We start from the raw sequence: 21,062 nt of genomic DNA on the forward strand, positions 1-21,062 counted from the left end.
CTACCGATTAACGAAGTGCATGCGCCCATTTTGGCTTATTTTCCCGCCTCTTCGTTCCCATCGGTCTCCGAGTGTTCGAGCAACCAGCCAATAATAATTTTGGTATGTTTACGCAGAACTGGGTAAATGCTGCTAACTTTGTAGACATGAAATATGAATATCAAATCCCAATAATAGTTAGCTCCAGTTCTTGTAATTATCAAAATTTGTAACAAAATACCTTCTCTGTTATTAAAAACAAGAAAAAACTGTATCAAAACCATTTGCAAGGTTAATTGATACCTTTTTTTTTATAAAAAGGTGTAACATTTATTAACAGTTAATTACTTAATTTAAAATCGACAAAATAATAAACAAAAAAATTTTTTTAATATATATCATTTCAATATAGTAATTTGCGTAAATACGTTACGTTTTATGGTAGGCACATAAAGCTCTAAGTAGTTAAAGCCCAATACACACTGTATTTTAACAATCCTTTAGTACGCTATAAAAATAACGAAATAAAAATTAAATTTTGCGTGGAAGAGGAGGGTTTCGGCATCCATTTTAAGACCCTACTAACGCACAGTCTCGATAGTGCTGGGGTTGCGATAATTAACGCTATATATACATAAAAAACGATTTTTAGCCCATATCACGGAAACCATCTTTATGAAAACAATGTTTCAAACAATTATCGGAAATATTTTTTTCTAAGAAAAATGTGGAATCAAAAATTATGATATCTTCAGCCAAAATACAACAATTTTCCCTAAAAACCGCCTTTTTTTGAAAATTTTTCAAAAAACCTGCCAAAAAAATCGTTCCGGGTCTAATTTTTGTGAACCCATCCCCTATCAAGTATGTACCTTAAGTTTTTTTTCCTAATGGGAGTACTGGACTAATTAAATTATTTTTGTTTTAAATCCATATCACCTTGGATCTAAAAAACGAAGCGTTTTGGTACCGACATCATTGGGCTTAAAATGTTTATTTGGATGGTCCCTACAGCCTCCATAAGTTGGTCGGTGTATTGAAACAGCCTTTGTACAGGATATAAAAATATAACACGAATTAAGAAAATATAATATTTGTACTTTGAAAATATCTTTAAAAAAATTATTTTAATTCGTACCAATATTAAGATGTTGAAATAACTGATAAACATTTTATAAAAGGATTTTTTCAGTTTAATTCTTATCTTTTTTTTTTATTTAATAATAATATTTAAATATTTCACAATTCCAAAGGTAAGCACCAGCTGAATATAATAATTTCGTATTATTAAGTTGATTTATTGACTATGATAAAACATAGATAAAGTGAACCAAATGCATTTCAAAAAAATTTGGAGTAGGTTTTCATAAACTGTTATTTGTTATTATGGTTCGAAATTATAAACGCATATGGTCCATACACCAAAAATTACAATGAAGTAATCCAGTTGTCAACCTTGGTGGTTCTAAAAAACTAGTGATCTTTAAAAAGATGCAACCGCGCCCAGCTATTTTACATATAATTTACGAGTTCCAATCCGATCTATCTGATACACTGATACATATATGAATTGTTATTTACATCTATATAAACACTGCAACTTTATGGGAAGTGTATCGATAGATAGGTCTTTACAAGTCGAGAATCTCATTTTTGGGTATCGCTTAGAAAAGTATGCACCAATATAAATAATACCTATTTATGATGTATCGAAATATCGAAATCAACCAGCTAACTGGTCGTGCGATCTAAATCGTCTTTAGAACGTTCGACTACTGACTGGAAGGTTGTGGGCTCGAACCCAGGCAGTGCCTTTGTGAGCAATTATAATTAATGTGACGGTAAAATGGATCGCACTGTCGTCGCTTAGATAAAAACGAAGTAACCAACTCCATTCCCATCATTAAATTTTATTGTATATTAAATGTAGTTTAAAATAAATCAATAAAGATTAAAAGAATAATGATGTGCTTATTATTATTAATATCGAAATCAAATAATCTTTTCCAAAATTACAAGTTTCCTCAAAAATTTTTTCGATAATTTTTGCTATTCATAAAACCTCACGACCACAAGTATGTATACAGAATATTTTCCAGAGAGGTCGTAAAACGATGATTCTTAAAGCAACGACGCCTTTTATTTAATTTGTGTAAATTTTTGCTATTTTCTTTCCTTTACAAAGTTTATAAAGCCATTTTTGCTTACAATAGTGTCATAGATGGCAATTAACTTTTTTTTTTGCTCAGTTTTTATGACCCACCACAAGTGTTGCTTTTTTATGGATGCGGAAACATTAATTTAATTTAACGACTCCCAACGTTATAGCGTTTTACGTCGCTTGACATCAAAAATATAATCTTATACATGTATAACATATACGTAGCACAAGTTGCCAATTAATTAATTTTTTAAGTTAACTTTTACATACAAAGTTCTATTAAGCGGTTTATTTAATTATGGGCGAAATTTGGCACTTAAGAAAGACATTCCAGCAGGTCTTAGCAAACAGTGAGAAGTTTATTTCATTTTCCTTAATTAGTCGATTTTAGTTACCTCTTTTACTGTGCTTCACCAACGGATGTATGATTTACAATATTGCTATTGGTTTATATTTTGCCAATGTGGCAGAGATCTTAATATTAATACCATAAATTTCTGACCAAAAATCTTTTTAGGTTTAAAATTTTTTTTAATTAAAATATTTTAGTTTACAGATTTTTATATTTTGTAGATGGAGGTTTTGTGGCATTCAAAAATTGGTTGTATCCAGATTAACACATTTTGGTAACTTTATTGGCTACAGGGTTATGAAATGCATTTCGTTGTCTTGCAGACAGATATCAATCAATTAAATTTTTTTTTTAAATATAAAATTTAAAATTATTAACACGTCTGTAATAGATATTTCATTTCGTCACTAATTTTGCATAAAAATTATATATGCACACATTCAATAGTTAACAGTCACTAAGAATCATTAGGTAAAGTCTCTTGCTTTAAAATATATTATCATTAATTTAAATTAAAACAAGTGAAAACAAACAATTGACTGAGTTAATTGCTGAAATACCCGGCATGGAAAGTGTTGAATGTCAGTGCTTACATTATTGTTTTTATAAATTTTAAGAAAAGGTTAAAATACCCGAAAATTTTGGAATACATTTTCTAGAATGTTTTTTTTGTTTTTCAAGAATGTTTTACAAGGCCACTAGTTGAAGCTTCCTGCATATTTCCAATTCCCTATCTTTTATAACTTTAGAAAAAATGGACTCCAAAATTTGGTCATAATTTTCAATACTTACGAAAAAATGTTCCAAACAAAAATTGTTAATTACATAGTGCTTCTTATACAACACTACTGTGTTGTTTCCTTTGTTTTCTGCATAAGAGCGTCTATAAAAACTCTTTTTACTTCATTTATTATAAATAGCTAACGAGATTATAGTTAACGAAAAGAGGATAATAGTGAACGAAAAGATCTACTTTCGAGTAGATTAAAATTCGTTATATATGCTAGTCAGTGAAAAATTTCTAAAAATTTTACTCTTGGTATTTTCACTAAAAGTAGTCTTGACCACATTTTTTAGGCAACCCATTGCAGGGTTATTTGTTAAAATTTTATATTGCATAAAAAATAACTTTCATTCGATAAGCAGATGAGTGAAGGTCGATCCCAATTTGGATCTTAGACCATTATGATTTATGCTGAAAAAAACCATTCTTACAATAAATATAAGAAAATTCAACAAAATTTAAATCACTTTATTTAAAGAAAAAAGGATTATCCTTCAAAAATTAACAAAATAAATATATTCTGGATATCAAAACTAACTAACACTCTATCATTAATATTAATTATTTCATCAGCCTGATAAAATCACATAAAAATACATACTTTTTATTTTTAATAAAAAGTTTAATTAAAAAAGTTCTTCTATTACACTGTTGGTATCATCACTGTCAGTAGAAACCGATGATTGCACTTCTATTAAAATTTTAAATTTACTAATTCACGAACAAATGTCGCTTGCTCACAATCACGTTCAGCTTGTGTTAAACGATACAGAACTGGGCAATCTAAAGAAGTACATTGAGTCTCTTCAAAACGACCACAACACGAAGAACATATCTAAAAATAAACAAAACATATGAAGATAACTAACAGAGTTAATTGTTTATATACTCTATATAATGCTTGAACTGTTTATAATTTAAAAAAAGATTCAAATGTTCTACCTTTCTGATGTTATCTAAATTCCGTTCCCATTTTCGTAGTTTATCTTCTAAAATTGTTACAGTTTTCTGTGGATCATTAATGCAGTTGGAACAAATTCCATCTCGTGTCTGTGTTTCACAACTAGCACAACTAGCTGTTGCAAAATGCTGAGCAATTGTAGTTTTTTTTGCATCCTTTGATGACGTTTCAGCGGTTGGAAAATATAATTTATATTTTCTAGGCAAATCTTTATACCTAAAATAAGAAATAGTTCAAGTTCAAAAAATCTCCGCCTTTTTATGACAAAATAAGCCTCATAAATTTAATATATTTAAACATTCAATTTCAGCGTTATCATATGGAGATAATAGTAGCCACGCAAAGACAGTATACAGGGTGTTGGAAAATTCAATGGTCAACTTGAATACTTGAGCTCATTTACAACAAAGACCGCAAAACTAGCGATCAAAAATGCACGGCTTTTAAGTTTTTTTTAAATATTTCACATATTTTTGGAAAAAAACAACTATCAGTACAAAAATTATTGGAACACACAACTGAGCTGGATCTAATAGCTAATGGGTTGATTATTGACTTCTTTAAAATACAATACACGGATCAAATAAAAAAATTGTGAGAAATGTAGATGATCAAATCACATAAGTCCTGCGTATTTCACAAAAAACTTCCTTAACTGATAAACCTTCCAAAAAGCCGTTTTCGGAGACATTTTCCTTTTGCCAAAATATTTTTTTTGTCGTACCCTACCATCTCCTTGATTATTGACCATTAATTAAAAGTATTATTATAATATTTTTAATTTTTAATAGACATCAGATAGTAAGATCCCTTTCAGCTACTTTTCTTTTAGTTGAAATTTGGTTATTTTTAAGCATTAAATCAATTATTAATATTTACCACGCATGAACATCAACACCACAAAGCGACAGACACCGATTTAATGGTGGTATAATAACTTTTGTAATATAATATTGAATATGAGGTTTTAAAGCTGGATCAGATAATAGCTCATGCGGTCCTTTTGCTAATCTTACAAGAGTCGTCCCTGGTGCTCCACTAGCAATAACATATGGTACACGTTCGCTACGTAATGGTTCACTTCTTGGATCTTGTTGTTTATATCGTCTTTAAAATAAATTGAAAAAAATATTAGAAAAAACTAAATATTGAAATTAATTTTTTTTTACTTACTTTGCTATTTCTAATGCTGGAACCATTGCACCCGGTCGATATCCATTTAATCCACGAAATTCTCGGGCAAAAATTAAGTCTTGTAAATTTATTCGTCCAGTTATAATCTTTGAAAATTGGCGGCAGACATATTGTTTGACCATGCTCATATCTTTGGTTTCAAATAGTATTCTTAATGTTTTCTCTAAAATCTAATAAGCAAAATCAAGATTAAAATATATCAGAAAAATTATTTAAATGATTCTACGTTAAGAAATATTTTTGAGAATCATGTCCATTTTCTGACTATTTATAAAATTCGTTATAGGTAAATAACGTATTAAGCTTTAAAATACCGAGTCTACGTTAAAGATTAAAAAAAAAGAAATAGTTTTGTCTTAATCGAATTTTAATTATTACAACAGTTATATCCTCTCATTGAAATTTATTACTGCCTATACTTGAACTCTGGACTCGAAAATTCTAAATTGTATGACATTATGTTCGAGAAGATTTAAGATTCTTCGAATTTATAGTTTTAAAAGGTTTAATCGAAATCAATTTTACATAAGAATAGTGCGGGTTACTTTGCTTTGTAAATGATTACCTTAGCTACAGCTGGACAACCATCACGTCTAACCGTTTCAATTCCTTTTGCATTATAAACAGGCTCTTCTTGATCAGGGCTCTCATACATATATCCAACGTACCGTTTTTTTGTTTGTAAAATACAAGGTTGATAAATTTTCTCCAATTTTAACTTAACCGGTGTTGGATTATCATTTGTCACAGCATCAGCAATTTCTTTACCAATTTCAAACGCATCTTTTCGGCTGCGTCCCGGTGTTATTACAAACAAAGAATCAGTGTCACCATAAACGACTTTTGCGCGCCACTTTTCATTTTTCTCCACCATTTGTATAGCCCGTTCTAAAGTTTCACGCCCTTTACTTACCACACTATCGCCTAATTCACAGCATGGCATACGACCACTAAAGTTTGCTGCTGTATAGCCATACGTAACATTTGCAATTAGTTTTAACCCTAATTGGCGAGAATTTAATACACGTTTCAAAGTTGCATCGTCTTTATTTTCTTTTAATGATTTTTTCACCATCAGTCGACAATCGAGAATTTCTTTTAACATACGTGGTAAAATTCCTTGGCGAACGCTGTCGTTAACAAATGCCACACCGCATGGACTAATATTTAGTTTATTATTATTTAGATATGCTTCAACAAGTTTTGGATTAACACGTAATTGTGTTGCTCCAAATTCAAAAGGATGTGATTGTCCGAGTTCACTTACTCGTCCTAAGCATGTCGAAAAACAATAATTATATGCAATTATCATTGAAGGATATAAACTCTGAAAATCTAGTACAATAATTGGATCGTTATATAGTCGTGAATCTGGTTCCATTATTAAAGGTAAAAATTCAGGTGCTTTCATTTTTGCTCGTTGTGTCACACTCGGTGTTACAGGTATATAATTTAAAGGTTTTGTTAATCGTAGCATCATTGATTCGACACGAAATTGTGAACCTCGGGATAAAACTTCATAGAACTGTATACCAAATAGTCGCGCAAGCTCCGATGTTCTTCCAATAAAGTCTAATTGATCTAAAATGCTTAATACTCCAGTGACACGTTTGAGATAATATTGAACAGTGATATAACGATTGCGTGTGCTTTCAAACCAAGTGCTCAAATTTCTAAATGAATGCTTTGGTATACGCTCATGTAAAATATGAAAGTAAATATTTTCAAATGAATAACTATACAAATTAATTTCATGTCGCATTAATCGCCATATTTCTAAAAATAATCGCCCGGTAAAATTTAAATCGGACATTTGACCATTTTCATCGATACGTGTATTTGCACGAGATTCTGGTATACGGGATAAACGTTTTGGTAGATTTAATTGCAAATGAAAGCTACGTTCTAAAAGATAACCCCAAGATAAACGACCTATTTCATATCCCGCTAAAATATCTGGATCCCATTTCGTAAATAATTCGATTAGTTTATCAAATAATTGTAATTCAGATTCAACGTATGTAATTTTTATATTACTGGTACATGTGCCCATTAAAAAATCATTTGAACCAACACAAATAACACCTGTTTCAGATTGAGGTAATTCGAAATTTTCTGGTACATCATTGTAAATTGAATAAAATATTGCAACGATTGGATCTAGCCGTGGATTTGGCTTAAAATCTTCTCGATTTTTAATATGTAATTCGAGAATAACTGTCGTTAAATATTGATACTTTATCATTGCTTTTACGTCTTGAAAATTTTCTAAAGGTACTTTAAAACCGTGTGTATTATCTAACGTAACGCCTGTTATAAGACAACTTGAATTACTCAATGGTGAATTTAAATCTTTACGAAATTGTGGATCATTTAAAAGATTTGCGACGGATGGATCTAGTAAATTTTCGTTCTCTTGTGATTTATTAAATGATTTTGCTAATGCAACTTTTACACGTTTATTTTTCAAAATATGTTTTGTACCTTTATGAATCATACTTGGACTTTGTCCAATTTGTGTAGTTTTCGGTGTATTTGAAAAATTATCTAGTGTTAGAATTGTTGAATTTTGTGCACTTTTTGGTGTATTTATGGAAATATCGATTGGTGTTTGAATTGATTCATTTCTTGGTGTACATGGTGTTAAAGTTAGAGAATCACTATCATCTGAATCGTTACCTCCACCGCCAGGACTGGAAGGAATTCGTATCTTTATTTTTACACTTTCATCTCGTTTTGGTTTAACATCTTTAAGATAATTTTTAGCTTTTAACCACACCTCGATATCTTTTAAAGACGGCGGTTTAATATTTGGTGTAATTAATATTTCACGATTAGAAGCAAAATTTTGGCCACCATTTACATGCATATTATCAATTTTACGCTGTCGCCACACATTCAGAGCATCAAATTCTAAATTAGATGTGAATTCTGATAAATCTTGTACAATCTTTGTAGGAATTTTCAATATTTTGTGGCCAATTTCAATACGACCCGTTGCATCCGTTGGTACACTATAAAAAGGATTTTCATATTGCACTTCAGGAATATTGTATTCGGCTGCAGAATTTTTAATATCATCGTAAGAGGGTGGGTTAAATTTCGGCATTAATATGACATATCCATTTGTTAAACGTTTTACACCTTTCCCAAATTCTATAGTTGACAAGTTTAAAATATTTAATTTTTCATTTGGTGTCTGTGTTAAAATTTGATCTGATTGAAATGATAAACCACTTAGTTGCATTTCTGTCGATTGTGATGGTTTTTGATCAAATTCATTAATATTTTGAGCGCAATGGAAAGATGAATTACTTTTAGAATTAGATACTAGATCGTCTTCATCGAGTTTTGTACAATCGCCAAATGTAATGTCATAAAAACTTTCTACATCACATTCAGACACTTGAGTTTGTGGCAATTTTTCATTATTTTCAAATAGTAACGATTGTGAGGTCTCATTTTCACAGAGATTTGTTATTTTTTCCCCTGGATGACTTTCAGATGCTAAGTTATCACCTTTAGTTGTGGAACATCCAGGTTGTGGAAAATATTTATTTTTTAGATCATATTCAAAAGCGTTTGAGTAATTTTTTTGTGTTTTCCTAGGTGAAATTAATAATTGGATTTCATGTTCTGGACTGGGAGAAATATTTTCCCTGTTTATTTCTGTAGGATTTGGAATAGTAATACTATCATCACTTTCAATTTCTGGTGAGCAATTTTTAAATTGTCCCATAGCAGCATCAGCTTCATCTTGTAAGGGAACTTGTGATAAATTAATTAAACTTAATTTTTTGGTAGATTTAGGACTAAATACACAACCTGTATTTTCCTCGACATATGTCCTATTTGAATTTATAGACGTTTCTGGAACTATTTTTCCAATTGAAGTTGATGGTTTTGAAATATTTGTTGAATGTTTTGCAATTTTTTTGGTTTCTGATAACAGTGTACGATTTCTTAAGCTTCTTCTACGATTCTTATCACTAATAGAATTATTAACTAAATCACTTGAATTATCACAGGAATTTTGAATCACATTATTCATATCATTTTGATTATTATATAAATAATTATTTTTATTCTTTTTTAAATTAATTTCTTTTCTTTGATATAATTTCTTAGTTTTCTCCGATTCTGATGAGTCTAAACTAGAAAAGAAAAGAAAAATATGAAAAGAAATTATTTATTACGCAAAAACCATGTCTTAACTGCGGTTATAAAAATTAAAGAGTCGCCTAAATCTTTGTTTATATCGAGTCTCATAAAGTCTCGAAACGATCATATTGCACGAGAAAAGCACTTTGTCCAATATTTTTAAAGAATATATCGAATATGATCATGGTCGGTCTCATTCCCTCAACATGGACTGAGATAAGAAGAAACTTATAAATCTTACGTAGGAATCGTAATTTTCCTTTAATCGTAATTTGAATCATTTTTTACAATTCGCATAGGATAATTTGAATAAATTCTATTGAAAAGCGAAACATAACAAAACAAAAATTCAGTAACTTGAAATAAACCAGTCATTGCTGCAAAATTCAGTAAAATCTCGCCTCTATGAAGAAATGGAGAATGTTTAAAGGCACTGTTGTATGAATTTCTCAAGTAAATTCACTGATATAACAAGCGTTATAAATGAGTTGGCTAACCACTTTAATTCGCGAGGGAAACAGTAAAACCTGGTGGAATCGATTAATCATATTATTTTAAACAACACTTATGAAACTATGCAAAATTTATAAGAAACAGATTTCTTCAAAAATAAATTCCTGGCTAGAGAACACAGTCTGGTTAGTTTTAAATGAATCTTTGATTTTTCCTAAATTCAATGAAAATTTTTTAACACAAAACTAATTTTAACTACTATAACAAATGTCTGAAATATTTTAGGTAATAGGGCTGTGGAGGAAATACCGATGTATCCAAATAAACAAGACATAATGGGTACCGATTTTCATAAACATGTGTTAAAAGTTGTTTGATTTTAAATTCAAATTTTTTTCTATTTCTTACTATTTTCGAAATCAATTTTAGAATGGGGAAATTAGTTTCAGTAACAACAGATATTTTCTGCATTTATTACTAACCGAGGAACCTCTTAACTCCGAATACGATTTAAAAGATTTCCGAGAATAATTCGAAGATCGATTCAAGTTTTTAAGAAACCTTAAAAAATATTAGAAAATGGCAAACATCAAAATTCTTAGAAATTAGTAGCAATTCTATTCTTTTTTATGGTTCTAAAACATATGTTCAAAGTGTTTGTTAGCTAGCAATAATAGGTGACGAAAAGGTAGGAATTGCTTTCTTTAATAATTTAATCTGGAAATTTGTTAGCCTCTTATGCAGCTTCATCCAGAAATAAAATTTCAAACAAACCAAAATGAAGACACAAACAAGCATCGATTATGTTATATAAGAGTGAATAAAAATTAAGAGAGCAAAGTGTAGATCAGAAATAAAAACCCTATACTGCCACCAAAATTAAATGCATTTTAAAGAATTGAAATATAACTACTCACGATTGCGATTCAAAATGTTGTTGAATTAACTCACCGCCTACAGATTGTGGTAATATTTCTTCAATTTCAGATGCGGATTGAAAATTCTTATCTTTGAAATTATCTTCAATATTTTGCAACTCTAAAATTAATTTCAAAAGAGAATTAGAATTAAATTTCATTTATTTAAAAAAAATTTTTATTTGAGAATTCTGAGCCATGTTTTCGGTTTAAGGGAATACTTTGGTCTAGAAATAAGAGAAAATCGATTTTTTGTTTGTTAGTATATTTTCAAAATTCGAATTATTTTCGGAGATACATAGGATTTTCTGGTAACGAAATTCGAATTGATCACTAACATCTGTAGAAGTAGAAGAAGGGCCAATGTATGGATCTGGGATCGCGCATTAATCCAAAGTGAGCAAAGTGTACGTCTGTCTGTCTGTGGACACGATAACTCAAAAACGAATAAAGATATCAAGCTGAAATTTTTAGAGCGTGCTTAGGACGTAAAAAGTGAGGCTAAGTTCGCAACATCAGTTGGGTAAATGAGCACCATAGGTCAATTGAGTCTTGAGTCCGTTGGATCTTATATACCATTAGGAGAATAAAAATTTAAATGCAAAAAATGTTCTTTATAAAAAATAAGCAACTTTTGTTTGAAACATTTTTTCGTAAACATCACTGTTTATCCGTGAGGAAAGTAGGAGCAAATTAAATAGTATGTTTTATATGGTAATATAGTTATGTGTGTATGTGATATGTATGAATTTGTGGCTATGTTCATGACGTTAAAAAAAACTATTGCGTAATCATCACTTGGTTTCACTTGTTTTTTTTTACAATTTGTATTTTTAAAATGTCAAAAAGATCATGTTAAAAAAATGATTACAGAAATGTTTTTTCATTTTTTTAATCTTAGTTTGAAAAATGCCTAAAATTTAAGCTTCTAGACCAGAATATATCCCCTTTATTGAATTCGGATTGATTTAAGAGGATTTCAAAAACTACTGCATTAGAAGGACAGAGTACCAAGAGTAAAATTCAAAAAGATACTTCCTTTACAGTTTTCGAATTCGATGTACCACTATAACTAACGAAGCAAGGCTTAATTAATAATAATTATCGTTTGTAATTTTAAAAATATCTCAATTAATATAAATCAAATTGACATTTTTATAAGTTGTAGAAAATAAAATTTTATACAGTTTATCTTGAAAGAAATTTTTATGTTTAAAATTCTAGAATACAATATTTGACTTTTGACGTAAATTTTAAAATTTTTTATTTGAGAATATTGAACGTAAACATCTAAGAAAAAAAAACGCTAAGAGATTAAATTATAGAAAATTTAATTTTCTACAACTTATATTATTATTAAAATTTCAATTTGTCTCAAAAATAAAAACAATAATTAACACTGTTTCGCTAATGGTACAACGGATTTAAAATTGGAATTTTATCTTCTATATCGTCCACCTATTTAAAATCTTTGTATAATTATTTAAAAAAATTCCACAAACCTGCAGTAGTTTCATTAGAGTATGACTGTTGATTATCGAATTTCAATCGTTTTTTCGCTCTTCTTTGTTTTTCGTTATCTTTTAAATTTCTAGATGTTGGTGATTTTGTAAAAGCAATATCCAAGGGTACAAAACTAGATTGTTGACTCGTCCCAAGAATTTTATTTGGTGTCATCACCCTGGACTGTGAACGTAATTTTCTCTTGATTGATATCTCTTGTTTTTCTTGTTTTACTTGTTCGTTCTTGGTAGCATCAAATCTAGATAAAACAACTGAACATTCACGTAAAGAATATTTTTCACGAATTGATTGTTCATTATTTAAACCATCAACAAATAGAATATCTACATGATCGTCTCCACTACTATCAGTTGAAGAATCATCTGATGAAGTAGTCAGTAATACATCAAGTGTACCATCAATTCCTGGAATGTTCTCATAATTACTTAAATTTTGTTCAAGAACCTCCATATTTTCTTGTGATGATTTTGGTAAGTACGTTTTTAATGGTAAATTTTCTTTTTGATTTTGAAGTTGATCAAGATTTTCTTCAATATGATTTACCGTAGACGTCGGAATATTATTTAAATTTGTTTCTCTATTCTGTTTAAAATCTATACGTCGGGAATGTACACCAAACAAGATTGAAAAATTTTGAATATTCTTACAAGCATTTAATTTAGCTTGGCGTACAGGTCTTTGTACTATACGGTCTTCCAAAGTATTCATTTCCTTATTTAATACCGATTGATTTTTTATATTTTTACTTTTTTTTAAATTTTCTTCGTTTATTTTTTTCTCTGTATTAAATAAAGAACATGATTCCTTTAGCGAAACGCTTTCGTTAGTCATTTTATCTTGTGGTTCAATATCACAAGTTTTTGCATTCCTTTTTAATTCTTCAAGTTTTTCAAATTTTTTACTCTCCGACGATGTTCTAATTGACTTTCCTAGATTTAAACCATCGGTTATGGAATCGTGACAATTTATTTTAACAGTTTTCTTCATTTTTCGGCGTCGTGTATACGGATTTCGTTTTTTTCGTTTTTTTTGAACATTTTTGAGCTGTTCTTTTTCAAATGACTTCGAAATTTCTCCCGTTAATCCTTTTCTTGAATCCGATGTATTTAAAACTATATCGATAGACGACTTTGTGTCCAAATTGATATTATTTAGAGATATATTCTCTAAATTATTTCTTAGTTTACTTTGCAAATATTTACTTGTGGATGGTTCTTGTTCAAAAGCATCTTTCATTAATCCGTTTTGATGGTCCGATGTATTTGAAAATATATCGACAGGCGACTTTAAATTTAAATTAACATTATTTAATTGATTTTTAGCAGAATTTTCATGTATTTCTAAATTCTCCACAAATACTTTTAAGTCTTTCAATTGTTTTGTGCATTTGCTCTTTACAATTGTGTTGTGTTCTTCTTTTGGAAATTGGACATTTATCTCAATTTTTTCCATTGATTCAATTGGATTTGGATTGTCAATATTGGCCATAGAAATCATACAACAATTTTCACCATTTTCTGTTAAATCTGGTCTCGAATTAAATTGAACCATTTTTTTGTGTGAGTTTAATCCATCAGAATTGATCTTTTTTTCCGTCTTTAAAGTTTTACATTTACTTGTAGAAGATTTGATTGTTGGGGATAATTCTATGTCATAGGATTTTGAGACTTGCTCCGCTGACAAATTTGAATGATCTGATTTAGTATCGATAAGCAAACTATCATTATTTTCTGTTGAATTTTCGTTCAACACCGTGGTGAATTCTTCAATTTTAATCATTTTATTATCGTCGTTGGACGTCTTATGATTTTCAAGATTTTTATTAATTTCTAAATTTTTAAAAAATACTCTTACGTTACTTGATTTTTGCATTGAACGTAAACGTCGTGGTTCATTTTCTGAAATATTTGAACAATCATTATCCTCAATTAACCGTTCAATAGTTGATTTTCTTATAATTCTTTTCTTTTGAATTTGTTTTTTCAATGGCATTTCCCTTTTTTTCATGAACTGAACTGAATTGGAAGTAGAAAGTAAAGTTTCACCATTTTCAGATATATTTTGTGATGAATTCATTTCAACCGACTTCTTAGTTTTGCTGAATTGTATTGTTTTCCGTTTTCCTTTTGAGAATTTGTTTCTTGTAGCTTGTTTATTTTCAAATGATGTCAAATTTAAATAATCTGATACATGATTTGAGGCATTATCAATATTATTTTCAGATCTCACATTCAGCTCTGTCGCCAATTCCTCTAATTTACCAAATTTATTTCCTAAAGATAATTTTTTTGAAGCTTTTTTCTTTGTAATTGGTTGTAAAATTTCAAGATCCTGGTTTTTTTTATGCTTCTTAATTTTTTCTATATATTTTACCTCCTCAACAGATGAAAGTGTGACAGTTTCAGATGATTTTTTTGAATCTTTTTTCTTTGTAATTAGCTGTAAAATTGCATGATTCTGCTCTGTTTTATTATTTTCCAATGGCGTCTCAATTTTTTCCAAGTATTTTACCGTCTCGATCATATCAGGAGAAGAATGTGTAACATTTTCAGATAAAATTTCTTTCAAATTGAATTCTTTTACATGGTTCTCAATTTTATCTTGAGCAAACGTTTCTGTATTTTTTTGTAAGTTCATTTGATAGTCATTTGATAAAACATTTTTCTTTTTTGTTCGATCTTTTCTAGTACCAGTATTATTTTCATTAGTCACTAATTTCGTAACATTATTTTCGTTTTTATATTGTTGTTTGTTTGGTGAACTTTGGGCAATTGGATAGTTTTTGACAAAACCTTCTTCATTCTCATTTAAATATAATGAGTGTTTCAATAATTCTTTTTTAGGTTTTGAATTTGAAGACTTCGTTGAAATAAAATTTTCGATTTCAAATAATCCAGCAGCAATTGAATCATTCCAACGTTCATTTAATGTTTTTCTTGGTATATTATAAATTTTGTTATTACACATCGAATCATAATTATTTACAGATATAATAAGCTTATTTTCAATTTTCTTGATAATTCGATGCGAAATAAATATTTCTAAATTGGTGATCTCTTTAGTAAATGTACTGTTAGAATTTGATTCCATTTCAAAATGTTTTCTTATTTTCTGTTGTAACAATTGTTTAAATTTTTTTGTCATATTTTTAAATTGTCGTATTTTCCGTTTCCGTTCGAAAATCATTCTAACTTGCTTTAATTTTTTAGATTGATTTAATTTTTTACTAGATTTAGACCATTTAGATTTTGCTGATTTGATGTTATTTTTTAACAATACTTGATTTTCTTTATTTAAGAGGCGTTCTTGAATTAATGTGGAAGAAGATGATGCAAGGTTAATTGTATCAATTAGAAGTTTATCGTTTTTTAAATTTTCAAAAACTTTTTGTGGTATCAAATTCAAAGGTATTTTGCAAATAATTTCATTAGATGTTCTGTCTTCATAGGCAGCTTTTGATTCAATTTCCTTAATTTTATTTTCGGATTCAAATTTTTTCAAGAAATTCTTTGGTTTTTCAATATTTCCACATTTAACTTTCTCAGATATTTCATCGTTATTTTGTAAATGTTTCAATTTTAATTTCTTTTCTGAAATCTTATTTTCTGATTCAAATTTCTTCAATATATCATTTGTGTTTTTAATAACCGAATCAATTTTTTGGGTAATTCTATTTTCGGATACGCATTGATTTTCAATTTTATCATCAATATTTAAATTATTTTTCAACTCAAGATTTATTTCTTTCGATTTTGATTCCGAATTATTTTTTAAATTGTTAAGTTTAGATTCTTTCTTAGTACTTTTATCTTGCTTTTTAAAATCTTTACACTGATTTTCATTAGTAATTTCGTCTTTAAATTCATCTATATTTTTTTCTCCTAGTTTTATTGACTTTTTTATTAGAGGAATATTTTCATTCGTTTTATTTTGTACATTGAAAGTATTATTATTCGTAATAAAATCGCGTAATTTTGAATCAAATGGTTTACTTGTTACAATTTTCGGTGAACTATGTACTTTTTTCACTTGTTTTTTTAATGAATCTTTAGTACTATTCCACGGACGGCCTTCTTTGATATTAAATTTAACTTTTTCCCAATTAGTATAATGCTCATAGCGACTTTTTTGATTATCATTAAATAAATTTTCCTCGATGACAATTTTACCATTTTTACAATATATGGTATGTTTGTCAGTAATTTCCAAACTGTTATCATAAATTATCGATTTTATAAATTTATTTTTATCAATAGTATATTTTGTTGTTGTTGGAAATTGATTTTCATCACATGTATCAATAGCAATTGGTTCTAAATTACGGTTTAATCTCAGTATATACGGCACATCTGAAGTTTGCTCAGAATTTAAAATTTTACGATAATGACATTCGCGTACATTTTGTAAGAACCGACAGCTAATGTCGACCATTGTTGTTTTACCGGAGATAATTGCATTCATTTCATGATATAAATTGCAAGATGATTCCGGATATATTTCAAATGTTTCATTTGGTGCAATCGCATTTATCATTTCAGATATCAAACCTTTAATACTCGGAAGATTATGATCATTGATAACAAATGTACAATTTAAAAAATCATCCATAAAAATATGACTAGGTTCTTGGTTTAAATATGTTTCATCGTTTGGTCGTTGTAAAATAGTTTCGTTTTTAATTAATGGTTCACTTTTAATCACTTGTGTGGTTTTTATATTAAAAGACTTTGGTTCAATATAGCTTTCAAAATTTATACTTTGTTTTGAATCAATACACTCATTTTTTATCGTAAATGTACTATCTAAATCTTGTTTTATAATAACATCAACTGGTGGCATTATAATAGAATCGTCACTACTTTCTGGTTTAGAGTATGTTGTATTCAATTCATTCGGTGGGTATATTTTATATATTTCATTCTGTGATGCAAAGTTAGAATTTGTGAATGTACTCTGTGATAAAAAATGATCAAAATCTTTTAATAATTCATCATACTGTTCATCGATAATTGGCATACTTAGTAAAACAGTATTATTTGGTTTTACATCTTCAAGCGTTACGGGCATTTTTACATCTTGAAGCGGTACTGGCATGTAATTAATACTTTTTGTTAAATCTTCCACATTTAAATTATTCTTTTCGACTTTTAATACTTTCACAATGGGTTTTTTTTGTTCTTTGGTATTTTTTGATTTTTGTCTTCCTAATTTCTTCTTTGGCAATTTTGGTTCAATAACAGGTTCAATTTTATAAATCATTCCAGTATATTCACATAAAATTTCACGAAATATTTCTGGTTGATTACTTTTGGAAAGTCTTGATTTACGTTTCGGTTTTTCTTTCAAGTCTTTTGTGGCTCCATCAATTTGAGGAATTCGTTTCCATTCACCATCAAATATTAATTCATCCGAATCCGATGAATATATAATACTTTCCTCATTATGTGATTTTTCAATTTTTTCAATTTCATTTTCAATCACAGAATCTAATGTATCATTAGATAATTGTGAAAAAGTTAATTCTGTTGATTTTAGTTGGGTTTTTTTCATCTCGAGTATATCGTCATAAAAAATTGAATATTGCTTTTCACTTTCGATTACAGTATCTTCGCTAAAATTATCTAAATCCGTGTGTTCTAAATGAACTTCAATATTTTGTTCTAATTGTGAAACATTGACATGTTTCATAAATGAATCATTTGAGGAAAATATTTCATTGATCACTTCCGATTCGATTTCAGTAGATTCATTTTCCTTCTGATTTAATGAAAACATTTCATTTTCTTCAACTAATGTTTGTTCCAAATCATGTGATTCCTGTTCTATTTCATCTTCTAAAGCTACTGCGTGTTCGTTAAGTGGATGCTGCGATAATATGCTGTCTTCATCAATAAGATCTATTAGAGCATTATAAATATCGTCTATAATTGGTTTATTTGGTTTTTTAGCTTCTTGTGTTAAACTTAATATTAAACTTTCATTCACAATTGAATCAGATTTTTCAATCGGCGTGAAAGATAATTCAGGATTTTGCATTAAATGTGCAATTGATGCATTTAAAAATTGATTTGGATCTGACACTTCTGATGGGTAAATCGATTGGTTTAACGATGGTACACTTGACACGTTACTATTTTTTATCGTTTCTAATCGATCGCGTAAACGATTTTTAAAAAATATTTCACTGTTTGTTTCTGTTAGTTTTGTTCGAAATTGTGAAGCAGTTGGTGCGATATCTTGTGTATTTTTGTTTTGTAGTTGACGCCGGTGGCGTTCTTCTTCCCAAATAGCTGCAATACCTGGATTCGTACTTAATTTACCATTTGTTACTTCTTGAAAGTTAAGTATACTTTCACATAAGCAATCAATTTCATATTTGCAGGTACTAATTCGTGTTATATTTTTGTTTAAAATTTGCTGCGATGGTATATCATCGATTATCGATGAATCGATCTTTTCATCGATACGATATTTTATATCGGATAAATATATGTTGTTCATTCCATGTAAATTGAAATCAATCATAAATTGTAATTCATAATTGATATGGGCGTCATGCGGCTGGTAAATACGATCTAAAATTGTACCATTTTGAAAAAGTGTTGCAGCTTTTTTAATGGAGAATGGGTTGAAAAATCTTATTTTTAAAAATTGATGTTTACGATTATGATATCCATACAATGGGCTAAAATAAAGAAGAGAATATATATCAATTTAAATTTTATGGTAAAAAGTTATCAGTTTTCATTTATAAACGAGATAGTAAAATGTACCCCTTCAGGACTTAAGTCTACTCTATTTATCATTGACAATATTGTTTTTGTTTTTCGTGTTGTCGCAATTTAGTTTTTAACTTTTGTTTCTGTAAACATTATTCGTTTTCATTGTGAAACAATCATGATTCTTCTTATGTACGCAAAGAATCGTACTTATTTTTAATGAAAATTTTCCATCTATGATAGAGTGTCAGTTTTTTTATTTGTGAGTATGTATATGCATTTTTGAATGTTTTAATATCAATAATCCCCGTATACAGTTGATTTTTATTAACTCAGTCAATTGTTCGTTTTCACTTGTTTTAACTCAAATTCATAAAATCCAATATTCGTAAATATAAAGTAATATTAACAAGAAAAATGAATTCGTTTTTGTCAATTTTTTCAGTATATCTTGATCAATCGGGTAGTGTTAATAAATTGTCATGACTATGAAACGAATAGATATGTTGAAAATTTCGATTTGAATTTTCGGGCTCACAATAGATTTTCATTAAAAATTTATGAAAACACCTATATACAGCATTATTTTTTTTCCACAGTATGCTGCTATGATGAGTCCGAAAATTCAAAACGAAATTTTCAACACTTTGGGGGTACTCTTCCAAAAATATTTTTTCATAAACTCTACAGAACCGCCTCAAAATCAGCTTTAAATAGATAATACATTTCGTATATTTGTATTTTTCTATAGCTATTTTGTGAAATTTAAGTTAACAATCTTTAAGAAATAATTTAAACATTGACGATGAAGTGTATGCAGACTATTTATAGAATTAACTCTAACAATTTATGATAACAAGTAATTAATTGACTAATTAGTTGTTAACTTTTTAGTGTTAATCTCGGTTACCGGTGAATAAACATTTAATAAAATATATAATTGTATAAATTTCTTACACGCCAGCAACTGGTGTAACATCAAATACATGCTGCGTAGTAGAATCAGATTGTCCCATTAAAATATTAATTGCTTTATCAAGACTTGTTGCAACCCGGTAACATAATTTTTCCGTTGATTCTAGACTTGTTTCATCATGTGGAATATGCAAGTATGGGAATACTCCATGAACATGTAAACAAGTTTTGTGACCTAAAATTAATGTTTTTTTAAACTCATTTTTAAAATAACAAACAAATGCCACTATCAGTTTTATAGGATACCTGTTTTATTTGCACCAAAAATTCTTAGAACGGGTACTTGTTTCACTTCTTTACCACGAAAGTGTGAATACGTTGGGTCTAGCCCTAATATCGGCGATGACATATAATGATCGACAGAAAATATTCTCATGGAAAACATTTTTCATTTTGTTTTATGTTTGTCGATAGAATTATTGTTTATTATTTATAATAATATTTGTACTTTACTTATCACATAAACTTAAAATCTTATCGTTTTATAAAAATTTCAAGTTATTTACTAACGAAACCACGTTAATGCACAATAATAGAATAATACATGTGAATTTCGGAAACGAAATTCATCAAATACTGATAAATTTTTCGGCGAATTAATCGAAGATTATTTTAACAGTAATATAATATTATGCAATTTTTAGTCAATTTATATTGAAATTATTTTTATATGATTTGAGTATTTTAGAAGATTCTATAAACGATTCTTATTTAATTCGCGCTTCTTACATTTTTGGAAACGAAACACAACATTCAAACAAGTATCAACTTGTTTTTTTAAAATTTGCACGTGTGCCGACTGTCGGTAAAACAGCGTCAAAAATTTACTCTTCTTCTCTTAACTATTAGTATATTTTATACTAAAATAATATAAATATTGTC

The 21,062-nt window shown here is 28.6% G+C and overlaps 1 protein-coding gene across 1 annotated transcript; it reads right to left on the reverse strand.

The window, feature by feature from the left end:
- Positions 1–3,854: 3,854 nt before the first annotated feature.
- LOC123292259 lies at positions 3,855–20,677 on the reverse strand. The gene is made up of 15 exons (XM_044872840.1): positions 20,427–20,677; positions 20,163–20,355; positions 16,024–19,171; positions 15,679–15,954; positions 14,860–15,288; positions 13,303–14,736; positions 12,465–13,197; positions 11,261–11,335; positions 11,184–11,189; positions 10,963–11,083; positions 5,997–9,501; positions 5,411–5,601; positions 5,117–5,344; positions 4,219–4,453; positions 3,855–4,111 (listed from the first exon to the last, which is right to left on the reverse strand). Exons 1-15 carry the CDS (start codon positions 20,563–20,565, stop codon positions 3,971–3,973), a joined length of 10,854 nt encoding a protein of 3,617 aa, XP_044728775.1. The 5' UTR covers positions 20,566–20,677; the 3' UTR covers positions 3,855–3,970.
- Between the last annotated feature and the right edge of the window lie 385 nt (positions 20,678–21,062).

Source organism: Chrysoperla carnea, chromosome 1 (genome assembly GCF_905475395.1).
Source record: "Chrysoperla carnea chromosome 1, inChrCarn1.1, whole genome shotgun sequence".
Taxonomy (NCBI): Eukaryota; Metazoa; Arthropoda; class Insecta; order Neuroptera; family Chrysopidae; genus Chrysoperla; species Chrysoperla carnea.